This window comes from Botrytis byssoidea (genome assembly GCF_014898295.1).
Source record: "Botrytis byssoidea strain MUCL 94 chromosome Unknown BBYS_005, whole genome shotgun sequence".
Classification (NCBI taxonomy): Eukaryota; Fungi; Ascomycota; class Leotiomycetes; order Helotiales; family Sclerotiniaceae; genus Botrytis; species Botrytis byssoidea.
In genome coordinates, this window is record NW_024065846.1 from 292,425 (window position 1) to 306,244 (window position 13,820).

Sequence of the window (13,820 nt, forward strand, 5' to 3'; positions counted from 1 at the left end):
CGAAAATGAACGGATATAGAAGAAGATTAAAGTCCGATTGGAGAGCCTTGTTGAAAAAATGGCTTTGTGATTGATATAAAAATATCCAAAAAGAAAAATATGCCCGGTAGACTAGGGCAACCCAAGAGATTGGAAATTCTTTGACAGATAGATATAAGAGGGTCCAGATCCAATTATGTTCAATGAGGTCCAATTATATAAAATTCAATTCAAGAATCCTGGGGTAAAAATGGTTTTTTCAATTAAGGTTATTTTTTGGATCATCTTGGACAGATGCTTGATGTATTATTAATCGATTGAATCAATAAGAAATAAGACTTAGGTAGAAAGTAAAAGGAAAGAAGGACGATGAAGAATAGAATATATATATATAACCCTTCATCAACCGATGAACTCGAATTCGAAAAATATGCAGAAACAAGAGTCATCATAGAAGAAGAAAAGAAAGTCTCCGAAAACTTTCCTCTCCATCGATCCCCTTCTACCTATTCGTACCTAGCTGTCACTTCGATTAACTCAAAAGAGCAAAAATCACATAATCCAATCAATATTTTACTCACAAGGGGAAGGCAAGAGAAGAAAAGGGTAAATTGAAGCGCCAAAATCTCCATTTTCATCCACTCTTCATCCCAGCTACCCTAACCTTTCCTCGCTTTCCTTCCATCTAGATGCTTCTCGACTCCTAACCGAATCAGCTCGCGTTGGAATGATCACATCCATCCCACCCAATCACAACCCACGTAATCCGATGCGATGATCCCAAGAGTCGCCGCGAGACATGGACACGGATGTTTTCAACTGTCCGATGTTCATCCTGTCTTCTCCACCTGGGTGTTCATTCATTCTTGGGGCGAAAATTACTCGCTTTGATCCCTTGCGGCCTGACTCATATTTACTCATCTCATACATTCAACGAGGCAAGAGCCTGTAAGACGTCGGGTGTTCGAAATGTCAGAGTGAGCAGGCGTACTACTTTTCGTCTTGGAATCAGTATAGTCTTACATCAAAATAAGGCAGGTATATCTGGTGACGAGTTACTGAATTTCGCATCGTTCGCATCGTTCGCATCGCATCTTCCTTTAACCAACGATGTGTTTTTGAAGACCTGGTGAACCGATGAAATGCTTGACCAACGGTGAACCCGTTTCGTGAGCTAGCTGAAATGAATACTAGGAAGGTACCTAGATATCGAGACCGCTATTCAAAGAACCTTGCCCTAATATCTTGATGACACATACCTTAGGTAAATAAAATACTCCTCGGTTACGATTTACGATTTACGATTTCGAGTATTACCACGATCGACTCATATCGACTCTGTTACATGCCAATCGTAATGGTGTCGTGTCGTCCTACAGGACACCATGTCCATTTCACGTACAACTTCCCTAGTATTTATTATTCTCCGCCACGCCATCACAAAGTTCAATGACAATACGGATAATTTCCATGTCTATCATATCTTCGTATCATACACACCTACTCAAAGAAATAATCAAACTACAGATAACAAATTCCCAGTAGCCCACACAGATCCCCTATGCTCCTATTCTCCTATTCGCCTTTGAAAGTATCGTACGCCATATCCGGGTGCGTACATGATATCCAAATCCCAAGCTTCAGATTACAAGTATACCTACCTATAAACAAATCAGCCAATGAATCAATCCCCCAAACTCTTTAAAAGCATCGACACAATATCTACCTAGCTAACCCGACATCTAGCCCGAGACAAATCTACGTACTACATATAAATCTCACTTGTAAACAACAACAATAATCATTTACTCACTGCCTGCTCTGCAAACTTCTAACCGAGGATTTTAGTTCATGCACAGTGTGCATCTATCTATCTCTATCTCGCTCCTATATACTAAATAACTTCAACTCCTACTCCACGAGCATCAACCTCACAAGTAGAACATCCATCCCAAACAAATCCACATCCACATCCAACCCAGCAGAAAGCACACATCAAAACACGTCTTAAGATAAACTAACCAACTACACAGCGAGATTCATTTGCATAGCATAATTCCTTCTCATCTCATCACCACAACCATCCCACACTTCCTACTCCCTACTCCCTCCCATCCACCCAAATACACAACAACCCCCTCCCTCATAACACATAACTTACATATAACTCACAAATAACATATAAACCCCACCACCTCCTTCCCTCTCTGACTACCTACCTATCAGCACTACCCTATCCCCTCAAAACTTACCATCTTCTATACACATCCGCATTCGACTCCCAATCAAACCCCCAATCAATCCATAAAACATAAGTTCATATCACCTATCACCTATCACCCATCACTATCTATTCACCGCCAAGCACTCATCTCATCTCATTTCATCTCATCTCGTCTCATCTCATTTCATTTGATCCATCACTCCCACTCCCACTCCCACTCCACTCCACTCCACTACGCGAATTCGAGAACCTCAACCCCATCCCCATCTATCCCCATACCAATCAGCCAACCAACCAATCCAACCCAACCCAAGCTCTCTCCTCTCGCCTCCAGAATCCAAAATAAGAAAACGAGTACGAGATTCCTCAAGTAATCACCATACCTACCATACCCACCATATCTAGGCAAACATACACAGGTCCACACAATCAGAATCAATCTCAATCTCACCCTCACCCTCACCCTCACCCTCACTCCACTCCACTCCACTCCACTCCAAACTCTTCAACAAAACACATCAATAAACACTGTCCAAAAGAATTCTTTTCATTATCGAGCTGCCTAGGTAACTTTTAAATGCCCAATCTATCAACATCCCATGACCTCGAGTACAAAGTATGCATGCGATGATCAGACCAGAAGAGGCGAAGAGTCCGAGATATTGAGGCCTTTTCCCCCTTCCACCAAACCATCAGATCATATCACCACATCACTTGCGTCACAAAATACATCGCTGCGTTTCTTCTTTTCACTTCCATCTTGAATTTCTACTTTTAAGTGTGAAAATATTACACACGTCTACCTATCCACTCGCTTAAGAAGTGCTTGGGTCAAGAGTGACACCAGCAGCAATAGTGGCCCAACCAATCAATCTCCAATGCTTTTCAATACGACGACTTAGCGCAACCTTCTCTCCAATGTTTGTGCAGGCTGGGTTAGTCAAGAGCAATTTAGCGGCATCTTGCTTAACAGCCATGACCTTAGCACCAGTAGCAGTAGATCCAATGTTGACCATGAGAACCTCGTTCTTGGTGAGCTTGGTAACCTTGGCTTGTTTACCGTCAGCAGTCTTAACACCCAAGAGACGACGCAACAGATAATAGTTGACTTCGATTTCAATGTAGATATCAGGAAGACGACCCTTGAGACCGAGAACGAAACCAACGAGACGATCGGCACGGCAAAGAGTTGGATCAATTCGAGTACCAACACCAATAAGTCCTCCTGGAACAGCGTATTTCAATTCATTGTTCTCCGAGTTGAGAGTAATGATTCTGCTGAAAATTGGTTGACACTTAACACCTCCCTTTTCGTCGCGAGAAACGATACCAGGTCTAATCTCGATTTCATCACCCAACTTGATGACACCGTGCAAGATACTTCCACCAGCAACACCACCCTTCAATTCGTCAATTTCAGCACCTGGCTTGTTAACATCGAAGGATCGAATAACAATCATTTGTGGATCCATGGTGAAATCTCTTGGTGGAACAGGGATGTTGGAAACAAGAGCTTCGTTAACGGCATCGATGTTGAACTTCAATTGGGCGGAGATAGGAATAATTGGTGCTCCACCTGCAACAGTTCCTCTGATGAACTTCAATATCGATTGGTAATGTTGGTTTGCGCCTTCTTCTCTCATCAAATCGACCTTGTTTTGTAAAATAATGACTTTGTCGAGCTTCATAATTTCGATAGCTGCCAAATGTTCGGATGTTTGTGGTTGGGGGCAAGTTTCGTTTCCAGCAATAAGTAAGAGAGCGGCGTCCATGACGGCTGCACCAGACAACATAGTACTCATGAGAATATCGTGACCAGGGCAATCGACGAAACTGTGGCATGTTAGCTATTGCTGCTGCGTAAAATGGTAAGCAATGATAACTTACGATACGTGTCTCAAAAGTCTGTAGGTACCGCTGCATCCCTCTCTTTCACAGGGTGGGTCAACTTCCTTCTCACTCTTATAACTTCTAAAGCATCCAGGTCTTGGGCACTCTTTGTTATCGCATTGGTAGATCTTTGCATTGGCATAACCAAGCTTAATCGTAATGTTTCTCTCCAACTCGTTCTTGAAACGAACAGTTTGTACTCCAGAGATAGCCTTCACCACAGTTGACTTTCCGTGCGCCACATGTCCAATAGTACCAATGTTGATAGTTGCTTGTCTTGCGATAATCTCTGGGGTGAGGGGGGTCAAGGACTTGACATCCAAGTCTTTTGGTTCTGTTTGGGGTGGTAACGTAGGTCGAACAATAGCTGGCGCAGGTTCTTTATGTGATGATTTCTTTAATGCGGATTTGATGGGCTTCTCGTCAATATCCTCTACATTGTCGTCAACCTCTTGCGCGTCGAGATTAGGAGATCCTGGATTAGAATCGGATTCAGATTCCAGATCGTTTCCAAACTTGTCACCGTTCGAAGCCATGTTGGGTGGTCGTTCTCTGGTGGATTTTTGCTGTTCTGTTTGCTAGAATATTTGCGTAGCGGGGTAATCGGGTGAAATTACTTTATGTGGAGCTATCTGTGGTGGCTGAAATATCTTCAGATAACTCAATATTCTCTCTAAGATACGATCTTAAATTCGAGAGATGATTCGAATGTCGTGAATAGTATTCCTCGTTGACTGTGAATGGGCAAGATTTCGAATCTAGATAATATTCTTTGAAGTGGGTGACTCAACCGAGAAAATTAACAATCTCGGTGACCGTACTCCCACTATTTCGGTGACTAACGGATACTGCCGGCCATGATGTATCAATCAATAAATTAATATCATTGAGAACACAACTCATCTTGAACGGAGATCCGAAAGAATTATACAAGATTCGAAGCTAATTTAACTCTCTATAAGTCTTTAAGAGAAGTAAAATACAATGGCAAAGCCAATTGCAAATTCCGTACAAACACTACCGCGGTTCTTACTCCCCAAGTTGAGCTGGCAGACACGATCCTCAATATCCCCGCATACTATTCGAGCATTCAGCGCCGCAGCAAACAATAATGGAAATTCACAAAGACCTATTTCTGGTCAGCAGATATCCCATCGGGTACGATCCGTAGACAACGGATACAAAGCTCGAACTAGCATATTACAAGAACCATCATGTCGAAGAGCATTCCACGCAACCCCTCGTCAATCTCGAGACCACCATTTCGATACCCTGAAGTTTGTTCAACGGTTACGGGATGAGGGGTTCACAGAACCCCAAGCTGTGGCTATGATGAAAGTCCTCAGCGATGTTATCGAAGAAAGGTAATGATCTATACTCCTATACGCATTCTCTCCCCAAGCTCCGACTACAGTCAGCTAACCTCCGTCCCAGCATCCAAAATCTAACTCGCACAATGGTCCTCCGCGAAGATGCCGCTCGCGCAACCTACACTCAAAAAGTTGATTTCGCCGCCCTCCGCAGTGAACTGCTCTCTGCAGATTCCACCGAATCATCCACGACCCGCGCTTCTCACGAGCGACTCACCAATGATCTCGCTAAATTGAATGCTCGTCTGCGCGATGAGGTTTCCCGAACCCAGGCTTCTGTTCGATTAGATTTGAATTTGGAAAAGGGCAGGATAAGAGAGGAGGCCAACGTTCAAGATCTTAAAATCAAGGAAACGGAAACAAAGATTGAGCAGGAGGTAGCTGGGTTGAGGGAAAAGTTGGAGGGTGTTAAGTTTCAGACGCTGCAATGGTTGATGGGAGTTTGCACCGGTACGGCGGCGTTGATTTTGGGTGCTTGGAGACTGTTGATGTAGGAAGCGTTTTCTTTAGTGGGAGAAGAGCAGTATTGATACCAGAATGCTTTGTGTTATGAATAGACCTGGATTATAAATTAATCATTGAATTTGATTGCAAATCTCAAACACGTCAAGTTGATGTGAGTCAAAGAATTGCAGTGACTCTACCTCATATCGGATGACATTTCATACCACCACTTTGGGAACTATCAATAGTTCCATGAGTACGCGGGATTATTTGCTGCACAGGCAATATCTCAAATAAGATTATCTTCATTTTTACTCGTCCCCTAGTATCATCTGTAGCTATTCTATAATCTTTCCGCTCCGTCTCGCCTTCAAATTTTTCACTATAAAAATAACTTCAGCCCATCCACTCTCCATTCATTTTTAGGAGCGCATAGGGGAGATGCACTCTTTCAACTTTCATCTCATATCCTGACGTAGGTCCTCCTCGCAATGTTCTTCGGACGGGGATAAGTATTGATGGTCAAAGAGGGGCTTTCCAATGAACAAACGAAGATATTGCTGCGCGAAACCAGATCATGATTGAACCTACCCAGGCCCAAAAGTCGAAGGCACATCCAGTTCAACAAGTCCACACATCCTATGATGGTAACAAATTAAGAATGTTGGCTTGATGATAAACAATGGGAATATTGGATCAACCGGCTTAAATAGTGAATTGGCTATCGTCAAGCGGATCGGTGAACCAAGTGGTGGGTTTTTTGGGGGTTTTGCTGCGCGTATATTCTTGTCGATATTCCCTAGTACTTGTAGTTTCAAAAACTTTCAATAATAGAGCCGATTTAAAGTCATTGTTCAGCCTGAATGCAAGATGCGCTGGCTTGTTACGATAGATTTCGATGTCGCCTGGCGTGAATTGGGAGTCGTCGTCAAACTCCTCTTCGATGGAAGTGTTGCCAATTTTGTGACAGAGAAATGGTCGTATTGATGCTCTGACGAATAATTTTGAAATGGGATGACTAGCTCCAAGAGTCGAAAAGACCCTTTCTACATGGTCACCTTTCAAAATAGTTGAAGGAAACGGTCCCTTTCGTTCTTCCTTTAGAAGACTTTCAAGAACCGGAAGCATGGTAGTCGCTGGTCCAGCAACTTTGAGATCATCCGCGAGAAGTATGAAGTTTACGATTGAAGTAATCTTTTGTGTTTGGCTTCCTCGAGAACCAAATGAGACGTTGCGACAGGCCATATATTGTATGAGCGCATCAAAGGAATGTGACTCGATATCCAACAGAAGTATCTCCTTTGGAACATCTTCGTCTCCTGTGAGATCAATCAGATTCTTTAAGCTTTCCGAGTTGTCGCAAAGAAGCTTCGTCGGAACTGAACGACTTTTCGAGTCAGAGAGATTGACAATTGTAAGGTTAGCCGAATTTTGACAAAGGTCAGAAAATGTGGTTCTGTAAAGCATGATTAGAATGTCCGTTCGACGTTCAAACAATGGGGAGTGGGCACATACTCAATCCACTGGCTCGCGGGCTCTAAATTTGTATCTCGGTCGCCGATCTGAATACGAGCCTTCTTTGTGACACGCTCAACCTAGGTATAATCAGAAGTTGAACAATATCATTATCATTCAAACTCGACCTACCGATGTGCTTCCCGATCCTCTCTTCCCCGAATCATTCTTCCGTCTATACGAACCTCGATCGTCAACTTCTTCATCCGAAGTCAACGCCTCCCTCTCCAAATTTACAGCCTCTTTGACATTATAATCGCACAACGCTAAGGAGTCGATGCATTTATCAGACGAAAGGCGAGGGAGGAACAGCTGCATTTCCTTCACTTTTTGAAGCTGATCTTCTGTGTAAGAGTCAGATGAATCGAAATCTGGAGAATTATCACGAGAAGCGGTCACTATTGTTGAACCACGGACTTCGTATTCTGGGCCATCACATCTTGAAGTTTGACGGCCGTCACAACTGGCTTCGTGCCTCCTGATATTTGACTTCGAGACTTCCCTTTTGCACTTGACACAAATTGACTTCGTCTTCATACGACATGATTTCTCGTGACTAGTTCGCGCCAACCAGCTCTTAAGCACCGTCCCACAAAACTTGCAAGTGCGGTTCTGTTCCTCGTGTCTCTTAAACCGAGGACTCTCCTTGAAGGGCGGAATATTGCTCATCTCAAAATCGGAGTTAGGATCCTTCGGGTCTGATTTGTCCACGCCTTTACCTTTATCAATAGGTGGCTTTTGCAGGTTGCTGTAGTCAGGGCTGGCACGCAGAGTTGTATCTTCTTCTTCTAACTTAGGGTCTTTGTCGTCGTCGCTAGTGTCGACGAATAATTTGTTTAGTGTTTGTTGTAATAGCTCAGGTGAGGATAAAGTGGGTTTGGACGACTCGTTGCCATTAGTGTCGCTGAAAAAAGAGCTATCGAAGTCTGACGACGAATCGATGAACAAGCTTTCATCTGGTCTGCTCATAGGACTGATTGCCGGACTGACACGCCTAGAAGATGCAAGAGCTACCTGTATCGCAGGGTCCCTAGAAGCATCGACAACACCCTCAAATAATAAACCAATAGCATGATCAACAGATCCATCACAAATTTGCAAGGCATAAAAAGCCCACCAGATAGTCACTTCCGGTACCATCTTGATAATACCTTCAACTTTGTCGCGCATCGTAACATCCCCGATTTCCTTCAAACTTGTGATGTAAGTGATCGGTAGATATTGATCTCTATTATGGCGTGTATCGTGGAGAAGATCTCGGGCTGCGTCCGATTTTCCATTTCTCCTAACTAGTACATAAGTAAGATAAAGAAGAGAGTATGATGGATAGGATGGAAGCATTGCTGCAACTTTATCGCGGATCTCCAAGTCGATGATATCGCTAATCTGCATATCGACTCTCTTCGCTTCTCCTTTCGATGGCCGAAGAACGAGAGTGTTTGAAAAAGTAGATGAGGAGGCCTGAGATAAACTGTTTCGACTACTGGAGCCAATGTTGCCCATCATGATGGGGTAGATTGTAAAATCCCAGTAAGAAGTTCAGTTTTACCGGGGAATCAAGTGCCGAAGATATGAAGAGGATAAATTGGAATAGCAATGTTGGTTCCTCGGAGCGGCGATGGAATTTTTCCTTTAGATTGAAAGCATTAAGAAGAATGACTGCATCCCCGAATATCGAGTTGATAAAATATCCAGATATCACTCTTATCGATGAGAGATAGTTTAAAGGATACGTATGGCCTTGGTTATGCTAGATGAAATTTTCTGCGCGAGTAAGAGACAGCGACTAAAAGCCGACAATCGGGATTGAGATGTCGAGAGAGACTCGCTATCAAAGTCAAAATTTAAGTATTCGAAGGGGAAAAAAAGGTCAGATGTCGAACAAAATATGATCAAAAGTTGATTCTAAAGCGCAAAGTAGACAGTTTTGAAGCCAGAGGGAAAAGTTAGCGGTAAATACTAGGTATGTATCGAGTCACCTATCTAGAGATAACGGGTATTGATAGAAAGCTAGCGCGAAGTCGGTTGATAGCTGAAGAAGTATATCAATTTCAAAGAAACCAATATCAGAAATAAGAAGGAAATTCAGTAAATCAGAAGGCTGTTAAACAAACTGAGAAGCCAAAGGTGAAAAGATAATAGTAATGCTCCTGGATCAGCGTACTTTTGCAAGCGTTTGCAATAGTCGGCGCCAGCAAACAAAATAATAGTGGTAGAAGATTATGCTGTTGAAACGTTATTATTGAAGATAAGTTTTCGAAGAGCCAAAGTTGTAAGTTGCAAGTTATAACCTGAAAAGTTAAAAAGTCAAAAAGTTGAAGACCAAAAGAAGATGAACGACAGCAAGAAAATCAACTAACCAACCACTAACCACCAACCACCTCAACCCCAAAGCGGGGTCCCCTAAACCCCCTCTCCCAAACTAGAAAGAGCTACAGACACCCAGCCATGAGCAGCAGGAACAACAAGAAGACGATCCAGTGAATACTAGGTATTCAAAACTAGGTAGGTCCCTAGTACTTGATAGAATACCTAGTAGGTACCTAGCATCCCAAAAGTGAACACATTCCGCAGACACAGACATAGACACATCTCAGAGCTCCAAAGGTGAGAGATATGAAGTACCAGGTATCCATAAACACCACTCGCGAAAGTGAAGTGGGAAGTGAGAAGTGCATGTGACGTGATGTGAATGTCTCATGAGACGTCGCACATTGGGAGCAATGATTGTGAAGAGTGAGCGAGCGATCAATATTCACACTTATAAACATATATTTCCATCTTTAGAGCCCCTTTAGGAATACCTCAATGACTTTCGGATGAGAAGAAGCTTCTTCCAGAGGAGTCATCATCTTCAATTTTTAGAATATTAATACCTAACATCTCTCGCAAGCCTCGATACTAAGTACTTGACACAAAACCCCTCAATCCTCTTGGAATACCAAATTCAATTCTGCCAACCAACGCCTCATATCGTAGATTCGATCAAGTTTGTACCTAACCGATCCATCCATCCATCATGATAGACCCTACCTGGGTCTTCTTCATTCCTCATACCTCATGCATCGTACATTAAAGATTCGTAATTGTGCACTGATCCACTCATCGTCTCATATCCACATCTTCCTCATCAGCCGGTTCGACCCTGACCAAAATTTCCTCTAACAATCCCTCGAGGAAAACATCCACATCTTTCCCCATCCCCACTGGTTCCTGTTTATCCCAATGGTCGATTTCCTTGCACACATGTGCAAGCTTATAAACTAATTTTCGTAATTTCTCATGAGCAGCTTGTGCCCTTTGTTGCTTTGGAGTGGCTCCAGTCGTGCGGAAAGCATGTTGTAAGCGATACTGACGTCGTTTGAGTGCTTCTTCAAGCGCAGGAAAGATCACATCGTTCAAGGCATCAAGATCGCCGGTTGGACTAGCGGGAGCAGGTGAAGGCATAGATGATGGAGCTCTAGAAGATTGAGATGAAATACTTTCTTGAGAGGGTGTATTGCGTAATTTTTTCGATGGTAATGCAGGTAATGGCTGCTGGCCTGTCTGGCGTAGATTGATATTTTGAAGGCCTGTAGGGTTGGGAGGTAATGGAAGCGGCTGTTGCTGTTTCCGAGGCTCTGTAGCAGGCACTTGGTTCGGAAGTCTTTGCTGCAGTGGTTGAGGCTGACCGCTGCCACGGAATGGAGGAATTTCAGGCAATTTGATAGGGGTGAGTTTTGGTAATGACTGTTGCGTATTTGGCCGTGGTAATGCTGAAGGCGGTGTATTTTGATTCGTGTACTGTATTGGCATTGGGGCGGTAGAAGGGGGTATTCGCAATGGCGGTGGAGATGGCTCACCGAGCTTCAGAAATCCCATATCTTTTTGGAGTTGTTCTTGCAAAGTACGATCATAATCAGGAGAATCAGAAACTTGTCTATTTATATAGCTGGCAGCCGTTCTAGGTGTCTCCAGTCCTGGAGGTCTGAATTTTTCTGGTGATGGTGGAAGAGGGACCTTAGTAGGAGACACTGAAGTCTGAATACTTGGAACAGGCCGTCTCTGTGGAGAAGGTTGCCTTGGTTGTGCATCTACTGGACAATTTGTCGCTTTGACAGTTTCAATACTCGAGACATATCCTGGTTCTTTTGATTTCGAGGGCGATTGCTGTCTCGGGCGCTCTGCATAATTATTCTCCTCTGATAACCTCGATGCTCTTGCATTCGTGTCAGATTCTCCCATAGTATTCAGCCCAACCCTTCCATTCCCTCTTCCGCCAACTGGTCGGACCGTACCAAAATCCCACAAGTCTTCATCGACAGGCTTAGGTCGGGGGGCTTCTTCTCGTTCGTTATCCGAGTCATCATCGTCACCCTTGTGATGCACTGCCCAACGTTCGTATCTCTCTATCAATTCCGTTAAATATGATGTTTTCTTGGCTTTCCGAACAAAGGCATGTTTCAACAAGTCTCTGGCCGATGGTCGTTCTCTCGGGTCTCGTTGAAGGCACAATTCGACGAAATCTTTGAAAGCCCTGGTAAAGTTTCCTTCTAATTTTGGGGGCGCATTCTTAGGGATGAGGAACAAAACTTTCATTGGATGGATATCGGAGTATGGGGGTTCGCCATTGGCGAGCTCGAGTGCTGTGATACCCAGAGACCATATATCCGCCTTGTGGTCATAACCAGATTGTTTGATGACTTCCGGGGCCATCCAGAATGGGGTTCCAACAAACGTATTCTTCTTGGTCATGGTAGCAGATAATTGGCCTGAAACACCGAAGTCCGCGAGTTTAACTTGTCCATTGGCGCCCAGTAGAACATTTGCAGCTGTCCTCGGATGTTAGCTCCTAGAATCTAAACCCAAGTTCCCACCGAATATCATGCAAACCTTTAATATCCCTATGAAGCTTCTTATCCCCATGAAGATAATCCAAGCCTAGCAGGAGTTCCCGTATGATAATCGAAATATATTCCTCCTGTATCAGACCCGGCTTCATCAAGTCGCCACAACTACCACCCGAGCAGAATTCCATAACGATCCAAAGATCCGAACCTCTAAGATATGATCCATAGTATTGCGTAACAAACGGGGAATGTAATTCGGAAAGGATAGAGATCTCTTGAATAATATCTTCGACTTCATCTTCGGCATTTTCAACGTCGATAACTTTTATGGCTACAGCCTGCCCGGTGCGCTTGTCAACTCTGTTGGAGATCAGTGCATGGCCCAGATGAGAAATTGGATTGGCAATTGGCAGAAGGAAGAACCATACCCTTTGTAAACTTTACCAAAACTACCACCGCCTATAAAAGTGAGCCTCTATACAGAATGATGAAAGTATACGCAAACATACCGATGCAATTCTGCTTTGTATACAAAGTCTCAGGATCTACAACCCCACTCATCTCATGCGCCATTACTCAAAATCAAAGTCGATTCGATTTGGAAAGAGAAATGAGATAACGCCACTGCTGATGTCAGGTCGTGTTGTCGGTTTGTTGTCCGCGTTTTACTGGGAGCACCCCGCTGATATTTCGTCGCTCTCCAAACCCCGGGAAGGGCTGTAGTAGTGAATTGATTTGGCCTATCGTCCAAAGTATCAGGCACAATCAGTTTTACTTTGTTATAACTTATCGTCTCATACACGAACAGCCGGGAGAAGGTTTGTTGGTTTCGTCTCTTCCTTTTTTCTGCAGAGGGACAAGGGGATCGCGATCTGGGCCTGTGAACGCGGTGTACGGTATGGTATGGTGGGGTCAACGGCTACCGAGGGTGTGTATCACTATATCAAATAGAGAAGAAAGAGATTGAATGTCGAAGCCTGTCCGGGTATCTAGAATCGTGAATAGTGTAAACGTAAACCTTTCTTTTCGCAAAGGAGTAAGAAAAATGATTGTATAGAAACGGAAGAGAAGTAGCAACTCGAGCTAGCTATCTAGAGGAATGCAACTTATGGGAAGCGGCATGCACGAATAGATGTGGACGCGGGATAGATAGATAGTAAGTATGGATGGATAGGTATTGTTTCATCAATCTGGGGAAGGTACCTAGGCATGCATTGGCTGTCGAGGAACGAATGGGCCTAGATAGGAAATTGGGTTTTTATTTGTTTAATGATAATTATGACTCTTCTCTTATGCACTCCCAGATTTGAGATTAAAGAATCAGGAACAAATCGAAATCCTAGAAAAACAAACACATTATTGCTTATTATTTTCACGAAATGACTGGTCTTTGTTGTCATTTCATGCATCTTGTCTACCAGCCAACCACCTCATTCAACCAATGGGTGGAAACCGAAGAGCGTCAATGATTCCAGGGGTTAAAAAGCGTAGCGTGTGGCCCCCGGCGGTTACTACTGTATGTCATAAACGTCACTCGAGCAACACCAAAAAATTATATGAATCTAATAA

At 43.6% G+C, this 13,820-nt stretch overlaps 4 protein-coding genes across 4 annotated transcripts; 1 reads left to right on the forward strand and 3 right to left on the reverse strand.

Annotated features, from left to right (window-relative positions):
* Positions 1-3,018: 3,018 nt before the first annotated feature.
* EAE97_002900 (uncharacterized protein) lies at positions 3,019-4,629 on the reverse strand (the record flags this gene model as incomplete). Its single annotated transcript, XM_038873412.1, has 2 exons — positions 3,019-4,036; positions 4,091-4,629. 2 exons carry the CDS (start codon positions 4,627-4,629, stop codon positions 3,019-3,021), a joined length of 1,557 nt encoding a protein of 518 aa, XP_038735275.1.
* Positions 4,630-5,077: 448 nt separating this feature from the next.
* Positions 5,078-5,957, forward strand: EAE97_002901 (uncharacterized protein; the record flags this gene model as incomplete). The annotated part of the gene is made up of 2 exons (XM_038873413.1): positions 5,078-5,457; positions 5,528-5,957. 2 exons carry the CDS (start codon positions 5,078-5,080, stop codon positions 5,955-5,957), a joined length of 810 nt encoding a protein of 269 aa, XP_038735276.1.
* A 655-nt stretch (positions 5,958-6,612) lies between these two features.
* On the reverse strand, positions 6,613-8,928 carry EAE97_002902 (uncharacterized protein; the record flags this gene model as incomplete). Its single annotated transcript, XM_038873414.1, has 3 exons — positions 6,613-7,363; positions 7,423-7,502; positions 7,555-8,928. The coding sequence occupies 3 exons, from the start codon at positions 8,926-8,928 to the stop codon at positions 6,613-6,615; spliced, it is 2,205 nt and encodes a 734-aa protein (XP_038735277.1).
* Positions 8,929-10,239: 1,311 nt separating this feature from the next.
* On the reverse strand, positions 10,240-13,550 carry EAE97_002903 (uncharacterized protein). The gene is made up of 4 exons (XM_038873415.1): positions 12,761-13,550; positions 12,680-12,710; positions 12,295-12,611; positions 10,240-12,233 (listed from the first exon to the last, which is right to left on the reverse strand). The coding sequence occupies exons 1-4, from the start codon at positions 12,822-12,824 to the stop codon at positions 10,525-10,527; spliced, it is 2,121 nt and encodes a 706-aa protein (XP_038735278.1). The 5' UTR covers positions 12,825-13,550; the 3' UTR covers positions 10,240-10,524.
* Positions 13,551-13,820: the final 270 nt, after the last annotated feature.

What these genes read in the sequence shown, in the direction of transcription:
- EAE97_002903 (XM_038873415.1), bottom strand. Translation starts at nt 12,824, where the DNA reads ATGGCGCATGAGATGAGTGGGGTTGTAGATCCTGAGACTTTGTATACA. An exon ending in TACAAAGCAGAATTGCATCG is followed by an intron (nt 12,711 to 12,760) that starts GTATGTTTGCGT and finishes TCACTTTTATAG; the next exon opens with GCGGTGGTAGTTTTGGTAAA. An exon ending in GCTTCATAGGGATATTAAAG is followed by an intron (nt 12,234 to 12,294) that starts GTTTGCATGATA and finishes ATCCGAGGACAG; the next exon opens with CTGCAAATGTTCTACTGGGC.